Consider the following 20,588-nt stretch of genomic DNA (forward strand, 5'->3'; position numbering starts at 1 on the left):
AAGGTTCAAACAAAAGACAACCATGACAAGATAGAGAACTGAAAAAAAATACAACACACAAGAAAATGCTGAAATTAAGCAAAGATTCAACACATTTTATTAGACCAATGAATGGGATCTAATAAAAACAGAACATTTTATTTTAAATAGAAATAAACTCTGTAGCACCAGGCAACATTTTTGTAGAGGTCCCAAATCGAGATGTTATAATGCTGCTAGGAATAAAAATACCTGTCTTTAGTCCATTTGATGGCTGGTCCTGGCTCCCCCACTGAGCTGCATGGCAGACGCACATCTTTCATCCAAGGTGTACTTACAGTGCCTCCAAATGAAATAATTTTGGCAGGAGCTAGAATGACAAAACATAGCTGTCTTTTAACCAGTAACAGTGAGCAAAATAGTTAGCGTAACTTCAGTTTGGTGAATAACGCACAATGCTGTTATAAGGCCTGGTGTTGAGTAGGAATAGTGCTAGGTGTCCCAGTATTTGACAGCGGCATTTGACAATGTGACTTTTGCAGGCAGAAATACCCATTTAGTACAAAAAAATTAGGAAGAGAGGAATATAGAGATGGCTTGCAACCAAGGAGAAGATGGCAATTCAGGACTTCTACAAGCCTTAAATATAGCTAATGTGGAAAGGGTTGTCTCCTTTTCAACATCGATGGGGTAACACTTTAAAATCTTGGAATGAAAGCAAATTTCTGCTACTGTGTGTTGTACTATTTGCTGTACTAAGGCAACTCAGGGACTGTGCATTGCAGCGCGCTGTAATAGGGCTCTGTCAGAATAGTGCCGCTCAGAATGTTGGGGTGTAATCTACAGTGAATGGCACCACTATACACCAACATGTGTTATGTGCGTTACTGTATATAGGTAATGTGCGAAGAGCCATACCAAGTGTTAACAAAAGCTAAATACATTATAAAAATCAAAGAAACACAAGGTGTGCAATGTCTTACAATTGGATTCTTTAAAACATGGCAAAGCTTTGGTATAAAAAGCCTGTCCCCTACCAGCATTCTTCGGAAAGGGAGCCCTGCTCTCTGCATGGAAGCAATGGTCTCATCACAGATGTCTGAATCTTAACTCTCCAATTAACAGGAAGAATTAGTTTGGCTGATTTCCAGAGCTATAGGTCCTATTCTACATTGGCTGATTTGAACCTCTTCAGAGAGACAACTGCTTCCCACAGAAAGTAAGGATCCCGCTCTGTAAAACATTGATCACCTTTTGTTTCAATGTACCTGAAACTTATTTAGATGATTGTAAGTGAAGGCTCAATTTGAACTTCTGTAGTTTACATGCTAAGATTTGCCTTACCTTTGCCATCTGGTGTAATCATTACTCTTTCGCTTACATTGCCCCGTCCGGCAGATGTAACTGCAGCCACCCAGAGCATATACTGCTGCCCTCTGAGAAGATGCATTATTCGATAGTGAAGAAACTCAGGACTTGTTTCATATTCACTGGGAGCCTGCAGAAATGGGAAAACAATAGAATTCTACCAAAAATCAATGGTCATCCAAGACACAGCATATTAAGAATAACAAAGAGTTAACACGTTCCATGTGCACTTTGCGGCATAAGAGCACACAAGCAAGCTCCCTTGTTCCTAATTAACTCTAATTAGCTGCCTCTTTTTAGCCTGCAGCGCCACCCTTTCCCATCTAGAGACTACAGGAAAAAAACTTCAAAAGAATGAAAACTTCAAAGATTTTCATTTTATTCAGATGAAACTTCCTCCCTAAGAGAGGGGAGTGGAAGACCAGAGGGTGGCATAGAAAATAGAGCATGACGGAGATAGGCTAACTAGAGCTTGGAGAGGAGGATGAGAGGAGGAAGAGAGAATTTAGGAGGAAACAATGTTCATGGCAAACAGAACAATGAAAACAATAAAAATGTGAATTAAAACATGTCTTTTCTGGAGACCGTGGTGGGATTTGTCCATTTATCTCTAGATATACACAATGTATTCCATATTGGTAATTTCCCAATGTTTTATAAAATTCAATTGTTACAACATAGATTAGGGATTTTCCAATACAGCCAACAATGAAAATATACAGGTGGGGACTACCTTACATATGAGATAGGGACTGTAGGTTTGTTCTTAAGTTGAATTTGTATGTAGGTTGGAACAGGTACATTATTTTAATAAATGCAATTGGCACAGATGTTTGTCTCAACATATTATTAGGCAGCGTGGTGTCAGTTATTGTATAAAATCCTCACTGTGAGCTAACTGTGAGCTAATCACAAACAAAGCAAAAACAAAAACATTTAAGGAGCCTGGACATTCATTAACTCTTCACGCAAGCTGTGGTTTGGTATGCAAAAAGAAACAACTGCAGAGTCTATCTTGGTAATTAAAGAGTTACAAGAGCTTGCAGAACAGCTCAGCCTTCTTCTGCAAGTCATACGCACTGCCCCCCCCCCCCCCCCCCCCCCCCCCCCCCCCATCCAGCCTTCGTTCTGTATCTATCTAGGAGTCGCCTGTATGTCAGATGTCTGTAACTTGGGGACCACCTTTATTGTTGCAATATATTACTACATCATGTTACATATTCCTTGTGCTAATAAACTTTATATAAACATATCATGGTTGTAGTTTTTCCCAGCGAAGGGAAAGCAAATATATACAAGGTAAAACAAAGTAAGAAATTTTATGGTATAAATTGGGTAAATGCCAATCCTAATTTAGGTACAAGAGAGACTCAAAGAAAATAGCTTAATACACAATACAAATATTTATTTGAGGACTGGTTTATCAGTCAGAATGACTAGTTTTTCTGTCCATCCTATTCTAAGATTTATTTGGCTCTGTCAAACAGCAGGAAGGAAACTTGATTTTTCTCAGTTTCACATCAATATCAGTTACAGGTCTCCTCCCCAACCCGTGATTGAACAGTCATAGAAGAAGCAGCAAACTAATGATCTTGTATCTTTGTCACAATGTTTTCTTCTGATATCAACCTGCACTGCAGTACAACTATGTGTATCCTTGTGATGTTATTTCTTTCCCATTCTGAGCTCTGCTGAACAGGGAACAGGGAACAGGAAGAGGCTCATACCAAATAAACGTCAGATACTTAATATGTTTCCATGTAATACATTACATTTAATGATAATGAACGCAGGGTGTCATTTATATCTATCTGGAGTTCAGTTCTAGTGACAAACCAAAATAGAATTTTTAATACATTTACAATGATTGTTGAATATATGCATTGAATGTATTTATCTCAAGTTTTCATGGGGTGTTTTCCATTCCAAATACTAAATCTTGTGTTTAAACATGAAAAAGGTATATTGTCTTATATAAGGTTATAAATTGAGTATGACTTGCAAAAGAAAAATTTTGCTAAACACAGAATCTAAGCTCTTCTGCAACATCTTGTAACTTTTTAATGACCAAGACAAACTCTGCACTTGTTTCTTTTTGCATATCAAAGCACAGCTTGCTCTAGAAGTTAATGAATGTCTAGGCTCCATAAATATTTTTTTTTTGCTTTGTGATTTTATACAGTAACTGACACCATGCTGCCTAATAATATGTTGAGACAAACATCTGTCCTAATTTCATTTATTAAAATAATGTACCTGTTCCGACTTACATACAAATTCAACTTAAGAACAAACCTACGGTCCCTATCTCGTATGTAACCCGGGGACTACATGTATCTCCTACTAAGGTCATGAACCTTGAAACCTTCCTTTTAATGATGCATATTTGTGATAATGACACATAAAGAGTAGAACTTGTTCCCTTTACAAAGGTTTTTACATAATAAGCATTAAAAAGGTGGCCATCCAAATGTAACCACCTAGTCTCCCAGGTAGATCCCTTGGATGTTCCCATACAGGACACCCTTTGCCATATTGGGCCATGTGTGGCTACAAACACTGTACAGATAATATGTCCACTCCAGTTGTAATAATTATTTTGCAAGTAAATTGTTAGTTTTACTTTACAGATAATTAAAGAGAAAAAAGGCAGAAACTCTAATTAAATAGCAGAATCAATAACCAGATATACTAGAATAATATAATCTTTTCAGCTGAGCTTCTGTCTGGTCTCAGTAATAACAATACTTACAACACTGGCTGATGGGAACAACTTTACAATTGCTTTTCCACAACTGAATTGATATCACATCTTACAAATATGTTTTCTGCTAACAAGTAGTTATCCTTGAAACAAGAATTCTGACATACAGACATATTTTTTCCTTAATCCTCTTCAGTGAAAGTATTCATTTTTTGGACAATCACATTTATCTATAAATTTGTCCAGATTAAGAAGATTGGTTGCTAAATTTCATTCTTCTGAATGTGTTCAGATGTTCTTTAAGAGGTATCAATTCTTAATAATATAACAGTTTTTTGTTCACTGTTCGCTCAGTTTTGGTGTCAGTTAAATGAAATTAAAGGAAGACAGCAGATGTAGAAGTACCAAGTCAACAGAAAAGGAGGTAAAATCTCCCTAAAAGTGAGTAAACAATAAAAACTTTCCACCATCATAAAAGTTATACTTTGCTCTACCATGATGTGAACACATAATATTATTTTCCCTATATTAACCTATAACTGTAATACTTCATTAGAAAAAGAAAAAAAAAACTTACAGGCTGACCAGATCCAGGGACTGAACAGAATATTGTATATTTTCGGATAATACCATTTGGTTTGGTAGGAGGTAGCCAAGATACAACAACACTGCTAGATGAAGATGGCACTGCTTTAATCCCAGCAGGGGGACCTGGAACTGAGATGAACAAGAAGTAACAGTTAGTAGAGATTCAGTATACACAGCCAGAGCCACCATATTCATGGAAATTCACATTACACAAATGTCCTCCACCCACTGCCCTCCAATGCTTTTAATATACAAGAAAGGAGATGATGAAAAGTGGATTTGATAACTCACAGTCTCTCCCACTTATCACCTCCTACAAGTGAAGGTAATTGCAGTGAGATAAACTCTACTTTGACCAGAACAATAACAAGGTTATATAAAGCCAAATGACTTACTGTCTTCCTTGGTTTGCAGATACAGAACACTGCTGCGGACTCCGTCTCCTGCTTGCGTATATGCCAGAACTTGCACGCTATAATTAGTAAATTTCTCAAGTGACTTTAGCTCCACGCGTTCACGTGGTGTGGTTATATTCTGCATTTCTCCCCATTCTGCATACAGAAAAAAAAACCCACAGAGTTGAAAATGAGATGTGCATAACTAATTATATAACTAATTCTGTAAATCATAGCTCCTACCTATATGCTGCATCCTCAGAGATTCCACCCCATTACCATTACACCTGCCATTCACCCCATTGCACAATGGATTACATCTGAATCTGGTATATCATATTGTTACGCTGATACTTGAGTTTATTTCAGATAGGAATGCAAGGCAAGACCAACACTCATTCCTTTCATCTGTTCACCCCTAACAAAGTAGAAACTTACCTCCATCTGGATACAGTGACCAGTAGATGACACGGTAACCTTTAAGAACCCCATTAAGAGAGCTGCGAGGAGGCTCAGACCAGGATATGACAGCCACATCAGAGGTAATGGACAAAGCTCGAACATTTTCTGGGGGCTGGCTAGGCACTGTGTGGGAAAACAAATGAAATAGAAGAGTGCATTTACTATTGAGCATAGTAATAACGTAATACAGTACAATAAATAAAGTCCAAACAAAATTGGTATTCCAGTTTGTCTAGATTCTGCTGAGTTGATTTACCTACTGTATTCCTAAATCTTCCAGGAACTGTAAAATATACATCTTTGCATCTGTTTAGTACAGGTACATCTGCATGTATGATATTATTATGTTTAAAACAGGCTTTAATTAAAAGTGGGTGTACTATATCTTGCTGGATTTTATAGATCTCTGCACCTAAATTCCCAGCTTCATCCAACTGCAACAGCTGCTGCAAGGGTACTTCATTTTACTTCTTGTTATTTGTGTGGACTGAGTCTCTAGATGCTGCAAATACAAGGAGTAACATTGAACTTTGTTTACAAAACAGGTAATCTGGCATTCCCTCAAACATTCCTTTGTGGGAATCAATTACTGCCATTGGAACACATGGACCTGGAATATTCCCTACCAGGGAATGTCTGACTCCCCAGTTTATAAATTGAGCCCTTTGTATATCCTGTAAAGGACCAGTGGATCATTCAACCAATCCACCAGTATCTGTACATATATCAAATATGAATAGAACCAGCCTATCAGTACCAGGGAAAAGGTTCCCTGGCACACAGGGTGAAAATGCAAACTTATAAAGAAAGTATAAAAAGTAAAGAAAAATAAATGTTAAATACATTTTAAACTTCAAGTGTAGGGCTAAAATAGTGAGGTTTAACTAACAGTTTTATTCATGGGAAATATGTTTCTATTTTTGTGTTTTCTATTTGGTGCTACAGACATGAAGAAAAGCAAATTTAAAGTTTACATGACAAATGACAAATGACAAATGATAGAAAAAGAAATGAAGCATGAAATACAGTAGTATTGCACTTACCATCTTCTAGTGTGGTGGCATTAATCTCAGTGGAGGAAGGTCCAGTTCCTGCTCTATTAAATGCTTGCACAACTACACCATACTGGGCAAACTTCTTCATGTTGTCCAATGTGTACACCTCCCCATCGCCAGTTGCTTTCATCTCTACAATACTGTACTGTCCATTACTGCCTGGTCCATTTTCCCGATATCCAATCTGGTATCCACGGATCACTCCATTCTGCAATTCTTTCCTTGGGGCCTACAGGTAAATGTACGACTATATGAGACATATTTAAAAATGTGATCCCATACAGTGAAATAGATTAGAGTGTCAATGACAAACAATAATCTATTTTCTTAGGGTTTGTAGCACTGCAGCTAAGGTATCATAAGTTCCAATAAAAAAGGAAACTATATGCACACAGGGAAGGACAGGGCTAGGAGGAAAGAAGGTTTTTGCCCCCCAGACCATTACTTATAAAATATGTTAGGTCAATGGCCCTGAGTGGAAATGCTTTACCATGATGATCAGAGTGAGGCCTGTAATAAGTGGCACATGATGGGCATTCTATAGCTATCTCCTTCCCATTCAGACCTACTATTACAAAGGCAAGTCTATTAGAACCATTTTCCTTTGTAGCTCTAAGATGTCATATGACCAAGCTGATAATGGTTTATTTATTAAGCGATTTCATACTAAACCATTTTCTTAAAGTACACTAGCCTTACCAACCCATGTACCACCATGGCACAATGTGCATTTTACTCTTTTTTTAGCCATTGTTGTCTGTGAGCTGACCATGTAGCCCAGTCTTCTTCTGTCTGCATATACATTTTCCATGTTTATGTGCAACTTCATTGATTTCTTTGTTTTTTCTTATGATATAAATGTATATTTGTAGATTCTAAACTTAACCTACACAAAGTTTTTTGTGTGTTCAAGTATGTGGTGGGTACATAGCACTAAAAGGAGCAACTATTGCTAGAAGTAGATAAAAACAGTTTGAATGGTTTCAGAACATGTTTTTGCTTTATAAATGTAGAAAAATGAAATACAATAACATTTTGTATGTTTAAGTTTTGGCAAATATTCCATAACTAACATTCCATCCTAGTTAAACAAAAGAAAAGCAATGAGATATCTTACATAATGGGTTGGACCTAATAAGTCTCTTTAAGACTATAAGGCTCTCTGGGAGAACCTGGTGATCCAGCACACCTGGAATGGATTTCCTGAAAATCGTTATTAGTTGGCCAATATTTTGAATCCTCAACCAGATCCATTCCAAGTTTAAAGGTTCTCCCATGATAGTCCATCTTCTCCAGTTTTGGAGAGCTTTAATACATCAGGCTCGGTATCTCTACATCTTTATTGTATCTCTACATATTAATTTTTATTTTGAACATACAGTTGGTTGTTGGATACAGTGAAATGATTCTTACCTTCCAAGTTACTTGGATACTCTGTGATGTTAGTGGCTGCAGTGTGACATCCATGGGTGGTCCATCAGGAGCTAAAAAATAAAAATACCATTGTAAATGTACATATAGGCAAAGCAGTTTTTTATGTGTGTCTCTATGTGTTGTGACATGAATATCTATAGGGACATACTCCTACTAAAATGTCTGCAACAATATGATAAAATGGATGCTATCTTAAACAATTACATCATTTATTGAACTACCCAAGAAAATAATATGAATGACAGATTCTCTTTATTATTAGAAATATATAAATAAGCTGGGCAGATAAGAAAGGCCATCCAACCCCAGAGAATCAGCCCCATATCAACACTGATAATTCAACCAAGTGGGAATGTAGTATCAAACTGGACTGGTCACTGCAGATTTTAACTATTTCACAGAAATTCACATTTTTAGCATTTCAAGATTTGGCATTTTCCTGAATAGGATGGTTTACGATTACCATCATATTATGGACACTTTGTGGATCAATCAAAATATAAATCTTTGTGTTAGTAATCAAAAAATTAACCCGAAAACTTGCTGAATCAGCAAATTTGCAACCTAATCTTCATATAATACAACTCATAAAATAGCTATTGTTTGGATTCTAAACTGTGTATTTCTTCTTAGATCAGAAAATTCTACATATTAAGGTAAAATAAAAATGATAAATGTACAATCTTACTGATTTAATTGTCCCTATTATTTATTTATATAGATTTACATATTTTGCACTAAAGTATATTTCAGGATCAGTGGTGCTGAAGACTATCAGTTCTTCTATGCAGATTGGCAGCATATTGTCAGCACTGGGGCAATAGTGTTTCTTTTCCCTGGCCTTTTGCTTTTGCTATCAACATATTTGTGACCACAGTGAGTTCCTTTTTTCATACTTTTGGACTTGTTTTATGTGGGTTTGCAACAGTACTGCACCAGAAAGTGAAAACTACTGGAATGCATTATTTTAGATGGCCAGTAGCCTAATTATGTCCACCAACAGCCTAATTACTAGCTGCCAGCAAAGTGCAGAAGAAAAGCTTATGGAGCATTGGAAGATGCACAGCAGCTAGATATAGGTGTATGATAGGCAAGCTGGGAACAAAATCTGGTGAAAATCTACCATATGTGTACAGGTAAAAACTTTACCCCCCACCCCTCCACCAAGACAGACAGCATTGGGAATGCACCCCTAAGAGCCCTTTAAAGCCAATACTCCAGCTCGGAGCTAAGGCAAGGTTTTCTTCCTGCAATCTGTCCTGAGTTCTATGTAGGATAATAGCAAAAGTAAAAACAGTTAAAATGACAATACAAAGACAGAATTGTTTTAAACCAAAAATACCACATGTATTGATACACAAAATTAACTAATAAGGCTGAAGAGCAGGAACTAAAAATATCTGGAAGTACCAGTTGAATCACTTTCATTGTCCCCATGCTAAACCCTTGCTGTTACCACATGTAATGGGCCCGATTTACTAACGTTATTTAGGAGTATAGACTATAGGCCCTTGTGGGAGAATATAAGTGATCCTGCAAAGCTATTTACTGGATCACTAGTTTTTACAAATTGTCTTCTATTAAGTGGAAAAAAATGAAACCCTCATTCATATTATTATCTGCTTTGACCTGGTCCAGGATTGAAAATTTTTGCAAGCTGAAAGTAAAGATTTTTAAGAAATCCATTCTAGGTTTGCTGGATCACATATGTTCTCTTACGATGGTCTAACTTCTCAGTATTGGAGAACTTTTAGTTTCAGATTTAGTTAATAGTAAATCAGCCTCAATGTCTTCATAGGCTTTGATCTGTGCTCTAACTTGAAGACTCTCTTCCAATATTTCACATCCCAGAGCATCAGTAGACAATATTTTACTAAAAATTAAACACATAAATATATAAACCCAGATATTTTTCTGTATATAGTGACAATACAGATAGCTAATTAAAAGGAATATATATTCATCCATTGGGTACTTCCTATTTCCGTGAGCTGAACATGACAAATGCTGCTATTTAAATGTTTAACATGGTCTCAGTTTTTAATTTCTTGAATTGATTTAAAATCAAAAGTCTTTAATACCAGCGGATTTCAACTTCATGCTAAATTATTTACTTCCTTCTACAGTATAATATACCAGTGGGAATCTTCCTGATTTGGGACTTCGTAATCAGAATTGTTAGCTGTCAGGTATGTTTAGTGCTACTTGTGCTTTATTGTAACATGAGAGATCAGAAACAGCATCCTTTTGGGCAAGCATAGGAGAGAAAGAAAAGCACAAGACCCCACTACTACGCTTGCCTATTGAATTTAGTGCATGATATAGTATTTTTTTTTTTTTTTTTACTAAACACTTACCTGCTTCCTCTGTACTTATAGTGAGTTCTTTGCTGGGTTCACTGCGACCAATCTTGTTGAAGGAATACATTCGGATGCTGTAAACTGATGCTGGGTGGAGATCAACAATATTGGCCTGGTTGATGCTTGGTGAAATGTTACGGGTGGATTGTTTAAATTCCCACGTATCTAGATCAAAGGAAAGTATGCTAAAACTCAAACATTTCAAAGAGAACAAAGCAAGCAATACAATGGCTCAGAAAACAGGACACAAATCTAAAATGTAATGACATTTAAAAAGCCTCATAGCAATACAACTATCCATTTTATATTAGTTAAGGGACCTACAGAATATGTGCTCATTAACTGGAAAGAAACAATGTGAGCAAAGAGCAAGCATAAAACTGAAGGGGAAAAAAACATGCTTGCTATGAGAAGAAGCCGTATACAGATTAGCTGATGTGGCAAAAAAGAAAAACAGTCTTTAAAAAATGTAAACTGGACAGGAATATGGATAATATGGGTATGGAGGCCATCAACCTGACCAGGGAGGAGGTCGGGATAGAAAGAGAATAAAGGATAAAGGAGAAAAAGGTTGTGATCAGAAATGGTGCCTGGAGACACTTCTCACTAAATATTAAATAAGGTGGACAATGGAACCCCCAAAACGAATCATTGGACCATGTATTAGAGTGAGGTTGGTGTTTTTTTTCAATTCAGTACAACCAAACTTTTGTGGTCCGAAATGGTGAAACACTTTGCTAAAATGGGTAAGTGTGCAAAGCAGAGAAAAAAAAATAGGATCAAGTGAATCTGCAGCAAGGTGTTGGGGGACTACATATGTTATACCATAAACCTAAGAAGCCAACGACTTTTCATGTTTCTCTCTCGTGACCATCACACATTTGGGCAAATCGATTTTCCCTATATTTTGTATATGGTGATCCTCCACCTTTGTAAGCTTGATTGGGCAAGTTTATCTTCCCCTTATGTGTCAGAGTTTGTATGTACGGTAGAACCTTGGTTATCTGGTACCCACAGTGAATGGTTTATTCCGGAAAGCGTAGTTTCTGGTTAACTGAGGTAACTCTGAAACTGAGGTTTTCAGCCATTCAGCACTAGACATGAATGGGCAGACTTGTCCCCATTAACCTCTAGTGCTGAATGGCTGAGAAAAGGGAAACCCCGAGAAAAGGGAAACCCTGAGAAAAGGGAAACCCTGAAAAAAGGGAAACTGCTCTCCTGACTGCTCCGCTCTCCCAGCGGAACTGTTGTATGTCTTGATCAATCAAGAAAGCAGAGCTGTCGTGTGCTGGTTATCTAAGTTTTCCGGTTGAGTTTCGGATAACCGGGGGTCCAATGTATTATGTATGCAGGTATGTTTAAAAAAAAATTTATCTCGAGTTTGTTTTATTGACACAATATTTTGTTAGACACGTTATATGAAGACACAAGTTATGATGAGTGTACCCATACATAGATCACAACTGGTCACCTAAATAACATAGAATAATTCCACATTGGGATAGGCTAGTTGTGGAATCAGAATCTGGGTTTAGACATTTTATTTGTCCTGTTGTGATTGTAGAATGATTAAAACATACATCCTCTACCTGACTTATTTTTGTACTCAATGTCAAAAGCAGTTATAATGCTGTTTCCATCAAATCTTTGCGTCCATCTCAGATTCATACTGCGAGCTTTCACTTCTCTGACTTCCAGTTCAGGTGGGTCTGGGGGCTCTACCAGGATGAAAATACCAAATATTAGTCAAGTTGGTGCAATTGCATATGAATAGCTAATTGTCTCCCCCTGTCCTTACCTTGCACAGTGAGTTGGATGAGACCCCTGTCTTCTCCATAAGAATTAATAGCATGGCAGGAAAAGAACACAGAGTCTCCGCGCTCAGCTGGCTTGAGCTAAAGAAAACAAACAGAGTTACAAAAGGATTCTCCTCTATGGCGCATTTCCATAATTTGCCCTAGCTTTCCCCTACACCATGATTCTCACCGTCAGGGTTGAGATAACCTCATCTCCGCTGTCTTTTGTGGCAATCACGTAGCGTAGATTTCTGTCTGGATCTATTACTGTGTCTCCCTTTTCCCAGCGGATTATGATGGGACGCTCTCCCCGTGCGGTACAGTTCAGGCCTTTGGTTTGACCTTTGATTGCAATGGTTGTGTTGGGGTGTGAGGTGATAGTTGCAGGAACTGGAGATAGAAAAAAAGACAGAATGAATATGCAGAATTAAAAACAGAAACAGACGGATTTCTGAATATTTTATATTCTGTACACAACCTGCCAAAATCACAAACAATACACAGCAAAGCCCACAATGTTCTGCAAAGAATCCTGTCTAATTCTACATGCTCCTGACAATAAAGAGACTCTGCCTCATCTGAATTTCTATGCATACTATTCTGCACAGTAAAATCATTAATTGCTCTGTACATCAGATGTGCATAGGCTTGTAATGTAAGCATTCTGGGCTCTCTCCACCTGGGGGCACTACCCCCTCCCTTTAATAATATTGGAGACTCAGGTCGCACTGCAGAAGCAGACGGAGGCCGCAGGCAGCTTTCGCTGCGCTTGTAAAGCCGTCTCAAGCAAAGTGGCAGTGAGACACGCTCCACATCATTTCAATTTGTAGTACAGCTGAAAAAAGAGGGGGTGAAGGATTGAAAGGGAAGGGTGGGGGAGGGGGGGAGGGGAAGCACAAAAAAAGGATGAAGGAATGGATGGAGAGAGAAGAGAAATAAAGAACACAACACAAACATACAGCGAAAGTGAGCGTAGAATATATCCAGTACAAAAAGATAAAATAATATACAGTTTAGACTTGCACTTGCTTCTGTTTAAAGAAGATGCTCTAAAAAGCATAAACTTATTTTTATGGACAGTAAGAGCCCTATTTTCATAGAGACGATCTTTATTGACTTTGCTATCATCAACATATGAACTTCCTAACAGGTTCTGCATCACATGACTTGAAACTAGCAGATCACATGACCTCCTGCTCACCGAACTGTGAGCGCCAATGTCAGTAAAGTCCTATTATTAATTGATAATATAGGTAGAAAGGTAGCTCCCTGAGGATTATAGGTGTGGCCAACCCCAAAAAATGGGAAAAAGAGAGAAAGGGGTTTTTGGAATATCAACTGTATTGTTAGAACTAAATGTAAAAATTTTTACTCAAGCAAAGTATAATAACAATTTGTAGGTTGCCCAGGCCATTGGTGTCTTATGGGACAGAGGGCTTTTTACTATGCGTGCTCAGACTAAAAATACCTAGCAGAGGCTTAGATCCATTTCAGTTCTAAAATGAAAAAAAAGGAGAAGAGAAGTAATGATGTCTTGTTACCCCAACGCGTTTTACCCTATGGGCTATTTCAGGGGTTATTTGTGACCATGAATTTAAATATCAAAACGCCGAATAATATTTTTAAACCATGCGTTTTGGAAATTGTAAAAAGGTCCTCAATGGGTTTTGGTCTTCATTTGTTTTTTTCTTATTCATTTTTGATTAAAGTCTGCTGACATCAGATCCCTAGGATAATAATGCCATGGTGTCAGGTAATTTGAAACAGAAAAGGAGTGACTGGCGATATATTTGGTTTAGTTAACAGGTGTGTTTATGCCCATTTCAATGCCCCTAACCACTCAAATCTTGCCTCTCCAAAGTGTACAAAAACATATAAATATATGGTGCTATAAATGTAGTAATCACATTTTACAAAATGGAGAAAAAAGAAGCAGCAATTGTTTGAACAGACAGAAATTAGTATGATAAGGACATTTCAATTAAAGTGAGTACAGAACATTTTTGTGTCTATGGTAAAAGTATTTATAATACCTCAATTTACATTGCTTCCTTTTAATCTGTACATTTATCATCAAAAGCATTTTATTATATCTGTTTGATAAGTACAAAAAACATTTTTTTTATTATTATATATATAGACAAACCTAAATGGTAAAAAGTATACATTGCGTATATAACGTAAACAAAAAGCTGTTATATAAATTGTTAGAATATTAGAGAACAAAAGGAGAGTAAGTCAGTAAGAAAATAATTATGGGAAGAAGAAGAAGAAGGCAAAGAGTGAGTTAATTGGTGCTGATTAAGGTAAACTAAGGGTTAACAACAAATTAAATCAGTAAAAAATGTATACTATTCTTTTTTCATTTTACTTGATAGATTGTTTTCATTTATATAATATGTGGATTGAAATGTATCTCTGCAGATGAATGAAACAGGGTAAAGAAAAAAATAACAATGCTCTCTGAACACTCATCAATCACTGTAGTAAAAGGTTTGTTACTGACACCATCTGCTGCTTTACCTGCTGTATTTAGACAGCAAATACCGGCTGTCATTTTGACATTCAGGAATTGCCAACAAATGCATTCGGTGTACCAGCAGGCCAGATGTATACACACATGGTGTACTGCCATTAGGTTTTTTGGGTATGTGTAGCACACGCAAGGTACACACCTAGTTAATTATCTGCAGTTTAAACCAGTGGTCGCCAACATTTCCGACCTCACGGACTACTAACTCCACTGAACTAGGACCGTGCATGTGTGGGGAACCGTGTGTCACTCAAAGCAGGGGAAACTTCACCCAGAGTGACGTCATGATGCCAGAATCCCCCCCACTCTCCTATCGCAGGCTCAGACCTGCTTGCTAAATTTCGTGGGGAGACAAAAGTTGTGTCCAAAGCCCTACATTACTGTCCCCCAGGATGTTTACCAAGCAGGTCTGAGCATGTGATGGGAGAGTGGGTGAGTTTTGTCCTTAGGGGGGACAGAGCTATCAGTTGGGGACTGCTGGTTTAGGTAACATTCTGCTTTAAATAGAAGTAGTGCCCTGCTATCTGAAATTTGTGTTTTATTTATTAGTCAGTTTTCATTATTTATTTATGCTTTTATATAGTGCTAACATCTTCTGCAATGCTTTATAGAATCCATGTTCCTCCTTTGAGAGGTGCTCACAATCAATGTCCCTGTCATAGTCATATGTCATTAAATAAAAGGCCAATTTAGGGGGAAGCTAAATACCCTAACAGTATTCTTATTTAAATAATGTTCTGGCTAAAACCTAGGACTCCAGTGCTACAAGGCCAGAGTGTTCCTATGTGCTCAGGTGTATGACTATTGGAGGGACCTGGCAAGCACTTGTACAGTACTTACGTATATTGCCATTCTGCATGGATGTCACATACTGTCATCCTATGCATCTTCTAAAACCTCATACATTCAAGTCCCAGAACACTGAAGCACACTCCATGGTATTACTAAGGAACTTGAAGAAATGAACACATTTTACTGATATATGTATATGATGTACTTTTAGTTAATGGAAGCACAGAGTCATCTATACACTTGTGATAAAGGTTTTGTGTAAATCAAATGTATACACATATTCAACAACTAAAAAAAGTATTTTTATCAATTCAAGTTCTAGAACATAAACATAACCAAACTTTACAGTTTGCTCTATAAGATGTAATATACAGGAAGGTTGAATGATAAATAAGATCATATATATCATTAGTATTGATTTTTAAAGGACAAAAGTTGTTTAACAAATCTACACCATTTTAGTGTTTTATTCTTATCATGTTAGTTAAATGATGGAGAGATATATGGTTCTACAAATTGTCTATTTGAGCTGGGCTAATACATTTGACCTGAAACATGGACACAAAAGTCAGTAAGTACCAGCTTTTGTGTATTTTCTTCTTAGAGATTCATTGGATTCAAAAGGTCAGGACACTGCACTCATATAATGGAACTTTGCAAATGCCCCATGCACATATTGATGTCTAAGATAAAATATGGAAATAAATATGGAAATAAATAATATGCTAACTTTAAGACAATAAAAGAAAGATATTATATGCTGTTCACTTAGCAAAGTGAATGATTTATTTGTAGGGGATATTTCACTTAGCTTAGTGAATGAAGTGGAGCTGCACTGACTTCAACTATCCAATTATGTGCAAACAAAAATCTTGATCTTCTCATTTTTTTGGTTTGGATTTCCTTTCATCTGATTATTGTTTGCAAGGGGAAAATTTACAAAATTTTTGCAAAGTGAACAGCCTAAAATCAACCCCAATGTCCATTAAATTATGATTAAAAATTATTTTTGTATCATTATACAAATATTTTTTTTTTGCATATTGCAACAATCCTATATTTAAATCAATTATTGGATATTTAAAAGTTCACATTGTTATACTGGGCTTGATCATCCTTAAAAGGGTTATAGAATGTTTATCTGCACATAAGCAATTGCAGCCCTCTGCAGATTTAGTTTGGCCATTTGGCTCCATATTCATTTATGTTTGGAAAGGACACAAAGCATTGTAGTGGGAAAAAAATCTGGTAATGATGTCCTGTGCTTAGGAGCTGACCTAGACAAGTTAGCTGATTTGGTAATTTTGTGTGAGTGTGGATAAATGTAAAGTTAACACCTATGCAACCACAGCACAACCTAATGTAAAAATGTTGGTTAAACTGATTTATTAAAGCTCTCCAAGGCTGGAAAGGATACAATTTCATCTGTGAAGTTGGGTGATCCAGCAAACCTGGAATAGATTTAGTCATTAGCTATTTGATAGCAAGTTTTCAATCCTGGACCAGATGCAGTCCAGGTTTGCTGGATCACCCAGTTTCACTGATGAAAATGTATCATCTCCAGTCTTGGAGAGCTTTAATAAATCAGGCCCAGAAAAGTAGGACAGCATCTAGAGTGTTCCTAGTTCTCAGGGTCACTGTCTAATATTACCAGCGCTGCTAAATTTGGTCTAAGCTTTAAAAAACATGATAAAATGTTAAACATTTGGCATCCTAATATATGCCAGAAACATACAACCTAGGATAAAATATAATATGGAAAAAAACAATATCCACCATAAGTATTTTGCTTCACAAACTAAGATACTGTGCTTTCTTGTGTCTAATAAAGCACAGACTTATAAAAGAGAGAATTTGCATAAAAAGTATGAGGAGCATAGTCTTGTTCAATTTTCAGTCTATGAAAAGAATTTCCTAGATACAGTCCAGAGAAAGGCATGTACATAAAAAAGTGCATAAAAATATGATGACCTTTTATAAATATAAAAATGGAAAATGTGAAAAGGGAAATTTGTTTACTTTACGGTCTTTGCAAAATTGCATGAAGATGCCTCTTGCGGTTGGAAAAATAGACTTTTAACCTCCAACTGATTGAAAAATGGTGAAAATGTTGAGTAGGTATTTACATGAGCTGGTTCAGCCAAATATAGTAGATTATCTTTAAATAAGGTTAAGTGCTCTGCCCATTGAAAAAATATAAATGGTTACTGACCATACCAAGGTAACATAGCGGAACACTGATCCAGAGATGGATGTTATTGCTATTTTAGGGTCAGGATAACATTTTGTCTCTTTAGATGGAACATGGCTATACCTTATAGGGGTCTACTGCCTTGGATTTACTTGGGTGTGTCAAGCAATTATTTATTTGGCTGTAACTCAATACATAAAGCATGGATGCATAACCAATACTTCCTCTTTACAATAGCTCATATTAGGTTCCCTATAGAGCAAATGCTTCACCTTCTCCAAGATCCATTTAAATTACTGTTTCCATCTTTCATTTACCTTTTCTCCTTATCTTCTTATCAGATGTCCCTACAGTCCTTCATCTGCTAAGACCATCAGGTCCCATGCCCCCCATCACCTATTATATACCTTGATTATCAGCCTACATTACCCCATCCCTGACCATCAGCTCCCAAGTCCCTATACCAGTTTTTACCCTGCTAATGGCTCCCATTCCCGCACACTCCTTACCATCAATCCCCATGGCCTTTCTCAACATCATTCATTTTTATGCCACCCGTATCTTGACTATTAGCTTCCATGCCCCCATCCTCTGGCCATCAACCTCCATTCCTTGTATCTCTTGATTACTAGTTTCCATGCCTCTCCATTTCTTGAACATCAGCCCCCATTTCTTTTTTCTCTGAACATCAACCTTTAACCATTAGCCCCGATTCCTTCACATACAACCATCCAACTCTCGTTGAAAATGTGAAAAATGTGAAAATGTGAAAAACATGTTTGCCTTTTTGATATGTCTTTACTTGCATGGCTGATATTGGAATGCTAACTATAAATTTATATCAATATTAATGCTTTTTCGTTTACTTTAAAGATATCCTTGGTAGTTTTAGTGGCTTGTGGTTTGTGTATTATGTTGTTTATATTACATATACATTGATGCCTGCAGGAGTGAAGATTGATCATTTCAGAAAAAATGTAAAGCATTACCATTGCTTATATCATACTAGTGACCAATGTATGTATTTATTGATGTAATATTTTTATAATGTATATGTGCATGCTTGCAGCGATCATAACTTTATTCTAGATGGAAAAAGTCATTATAAAACTTCATTGCCAACTCATGCCTGTAAAAAACAGTGTAAAAGCTCATATTTGTAACTCTTTTCTGGTCCTGAGAAATCATCATGTTTAGTTTGCTGGAAAACTGACAATTCTGGGCTGTCAATCACCTGGGTGCCCAGTTACTCTTTATTTCTCACTGGGTCCACTGGTGGCCTTGATGCATTACAACAAACAGTAATGATGTAGAGGTCAGCAGAAGGGACCTGTGGGCATTGCAGGGTACCAAAGAGATTGACACTCATGGAAGCGTCAGTTTTCCTTAGGTACATTTATTAGAATTGGAGCAGTGGCACAGACAGCAAGAAAAGTATTTTCAGTCTATTTTAAAAAAGTATGATTTGGCTGAGTATTTTTTGTAAAGTGACTTAGAATCAAACTACAAATTGTGCTTTGTCCTTGCAGGGTAAAGGGGCAGACATAGGCAAAGTGTGTCCCTGCTCTGTCCCCATACTCTTTCATTTGGGCATCCTATTACTGTCTTATCTAACTCTATATGCTGCATAATATGTTGGTGCTAAATAAATACTGTGTAATAATAATAATTTTGAATGCCACTGTCAGTTAACCACATGGGTTCTGCAATTTTTTACATAAAAATACGATTTAACAACCATCAGTTCAATAAAATGCATCTTACAAGAATCTTCTGTTCATATTTTTATTGTGCTTACTTTTCACAGTGAGGAACATAGACTTGCTGATATCAGTGCCCACTCCATTGCTGGCCTGGCAGAGGTAGTATCCAATGTCCTCTTCCAGGACATGACGTATTAGTAGTGAGCTGTTGGGCAGAATTTGGATTCGACCTGTAAGTGGTACAGGATGATACTGCTGAGGATTTCCACTACCTAGGGAGGGAGAAATGAACAGACACTTGATTAGCATAAAAAGAGATGGGCACCAACACATGTCTAGAGCTCAAATTTAATGATTTGTGTCAGAGGAAGAACTGCAAGCCACATAACAGAGGAATATTACTGCATTTCTTTCACAGATTGAGAGACGACAGGAAGATGTCATTCCTGATACATGGAACAGCAGAACATTTTGTATTCAGAATCTAGGCTCAGTTATAGCACATAAATAATTTTAAGATGGGCACAGCTGTTACATCAGGGCACTCACCTTTGGCATGTTTCCATACAACCTTTGGTGGTGGATAACCATCAACAGAACAATTTAGGACCCCAGCCTTGCCATAAATTCCATCTTGATTGTTAGGTTGAACAACGAATCTTGGGGGCACTGTGACAAAGAAAAAGATCAGCAGTCATTTTACCGCGGATCTCAAAAACAGGGTATTTATAATGCATTTCATTACAGCTGAGTGCTCAAACCGCAGAACATTTTTCTTTGAAATGGTCATGAAAGCACAGCATTGATTTCCCTCACAGGATCTTAGACCACTGCAATATTTACTAAAACAACATTATAGACAGCTGCAGAATTTTCTAGATTTGCATATTACTGAACCACAAGCACATTTGTAAGTCTCAAAAATGACAGAAGGTTATGCAGAGTCGTGCTCAATAAGCAACTTTCCAGGCATTATGCCGAGACCCGCAGTTCTCTTCTTTATTAAGCAGGTATCATTCGAACATCTGCACTCTTCCCATTGTTTTAGTCCCAAACCTGTCCTGATCTGCGAGATAAATCGAACTCCATTCCCGCACAAGAAAAACTCCATTGCACTGGACCTAGAATGGCTCAGTATTCACCTAATAAACCTTCCGTATATTACCAAAGCATTAAACAAGATGCTGTCCCTTTTCCAAGCAAAAAGCTGAGTACTGCACCTTACTCT

General features: G+C 37.1%; 1 protein-coding gene across 2 annotated transcripts in view; it reads right to left on the reverse strand.

The window, feature by feature from the left end:
* The window catches only part of DSCAML1 (DS cell adhesion molecule like 1), a 177,916-nt gene that overhangs the window by 19,483 nt on the left and 137,845 nt on the right, over positions 1 to 20,588 (reverse strand). For both annotated transcript variants that reach the window (XM_072425491.1, XM_072425490.1), the window contains exons 10-22: positions 19,910 to 20,029; positions 19,456 to 19,632; positions 12,332 to 12,531; positions 12,144 to 12,240; positions 11,935 to 12,063; positions 10,343 to 10,510; positions 7,965 to 8,035; positions 6,540 to 6,780; positions 5,473 to 5,619; positions 5,035 to 5,190; positions 4,629 to 4,768; positions 1,324 to 1,477; positions 232 to 349 (exon numbers count right to left, since the gene is read on the reverse strand). In XM_072425491.1, the coding sequence (XP_072281592.1) occupies positions 232 to 349; positions 1,324 to 1,477; positions 4,629 to 4,768; positions 5,035 to 5,190; positions 5,473 to 5,619; positions 6,540 to 6,780; positions 7,965 to 8,035; positions 10,343 to 10,510; positions 11,935 to 12,063; positions 12,144 to 12,240; positions 12,332 to 12,531; positions 19,456 to 19,632; positions 19,910 to 20,029 (1,918 nt within the window). The remainder of the gene's footprint in view (positions 1 to 231; positions 350 to 1,323; positions 1,478 to 4,628; positions 4,769 to 5,034; positions 5,191 to 5,472; positions 5,620 to 6,539; positions 6,781 to 7,964; positions 8,036 to 10,342; positions 10,511 to 11,934; positions 12,064 to 12,143; positions 12,241 to 12,331; positions 12,532 to 19,455; positions 19,633 to 19,909; positions 20,030 to 20,588) is intronic.

Source organism: Pyxicephalus adspersus, chromosome 11 (assembly GCF_032062135.1).
Source record: "Pyxicephalus adspersus chromosome 11, UCB_Pads_2.0, whole genome shotgun sequence".
Taxonomy (NCBI): domain Eukaryota; kingdom Metazoa; phylum Chordata; class Amphibia; order Anura; family Pyxicephalidae; genus Pyxicephalus; species Pyxicephalus adspersus.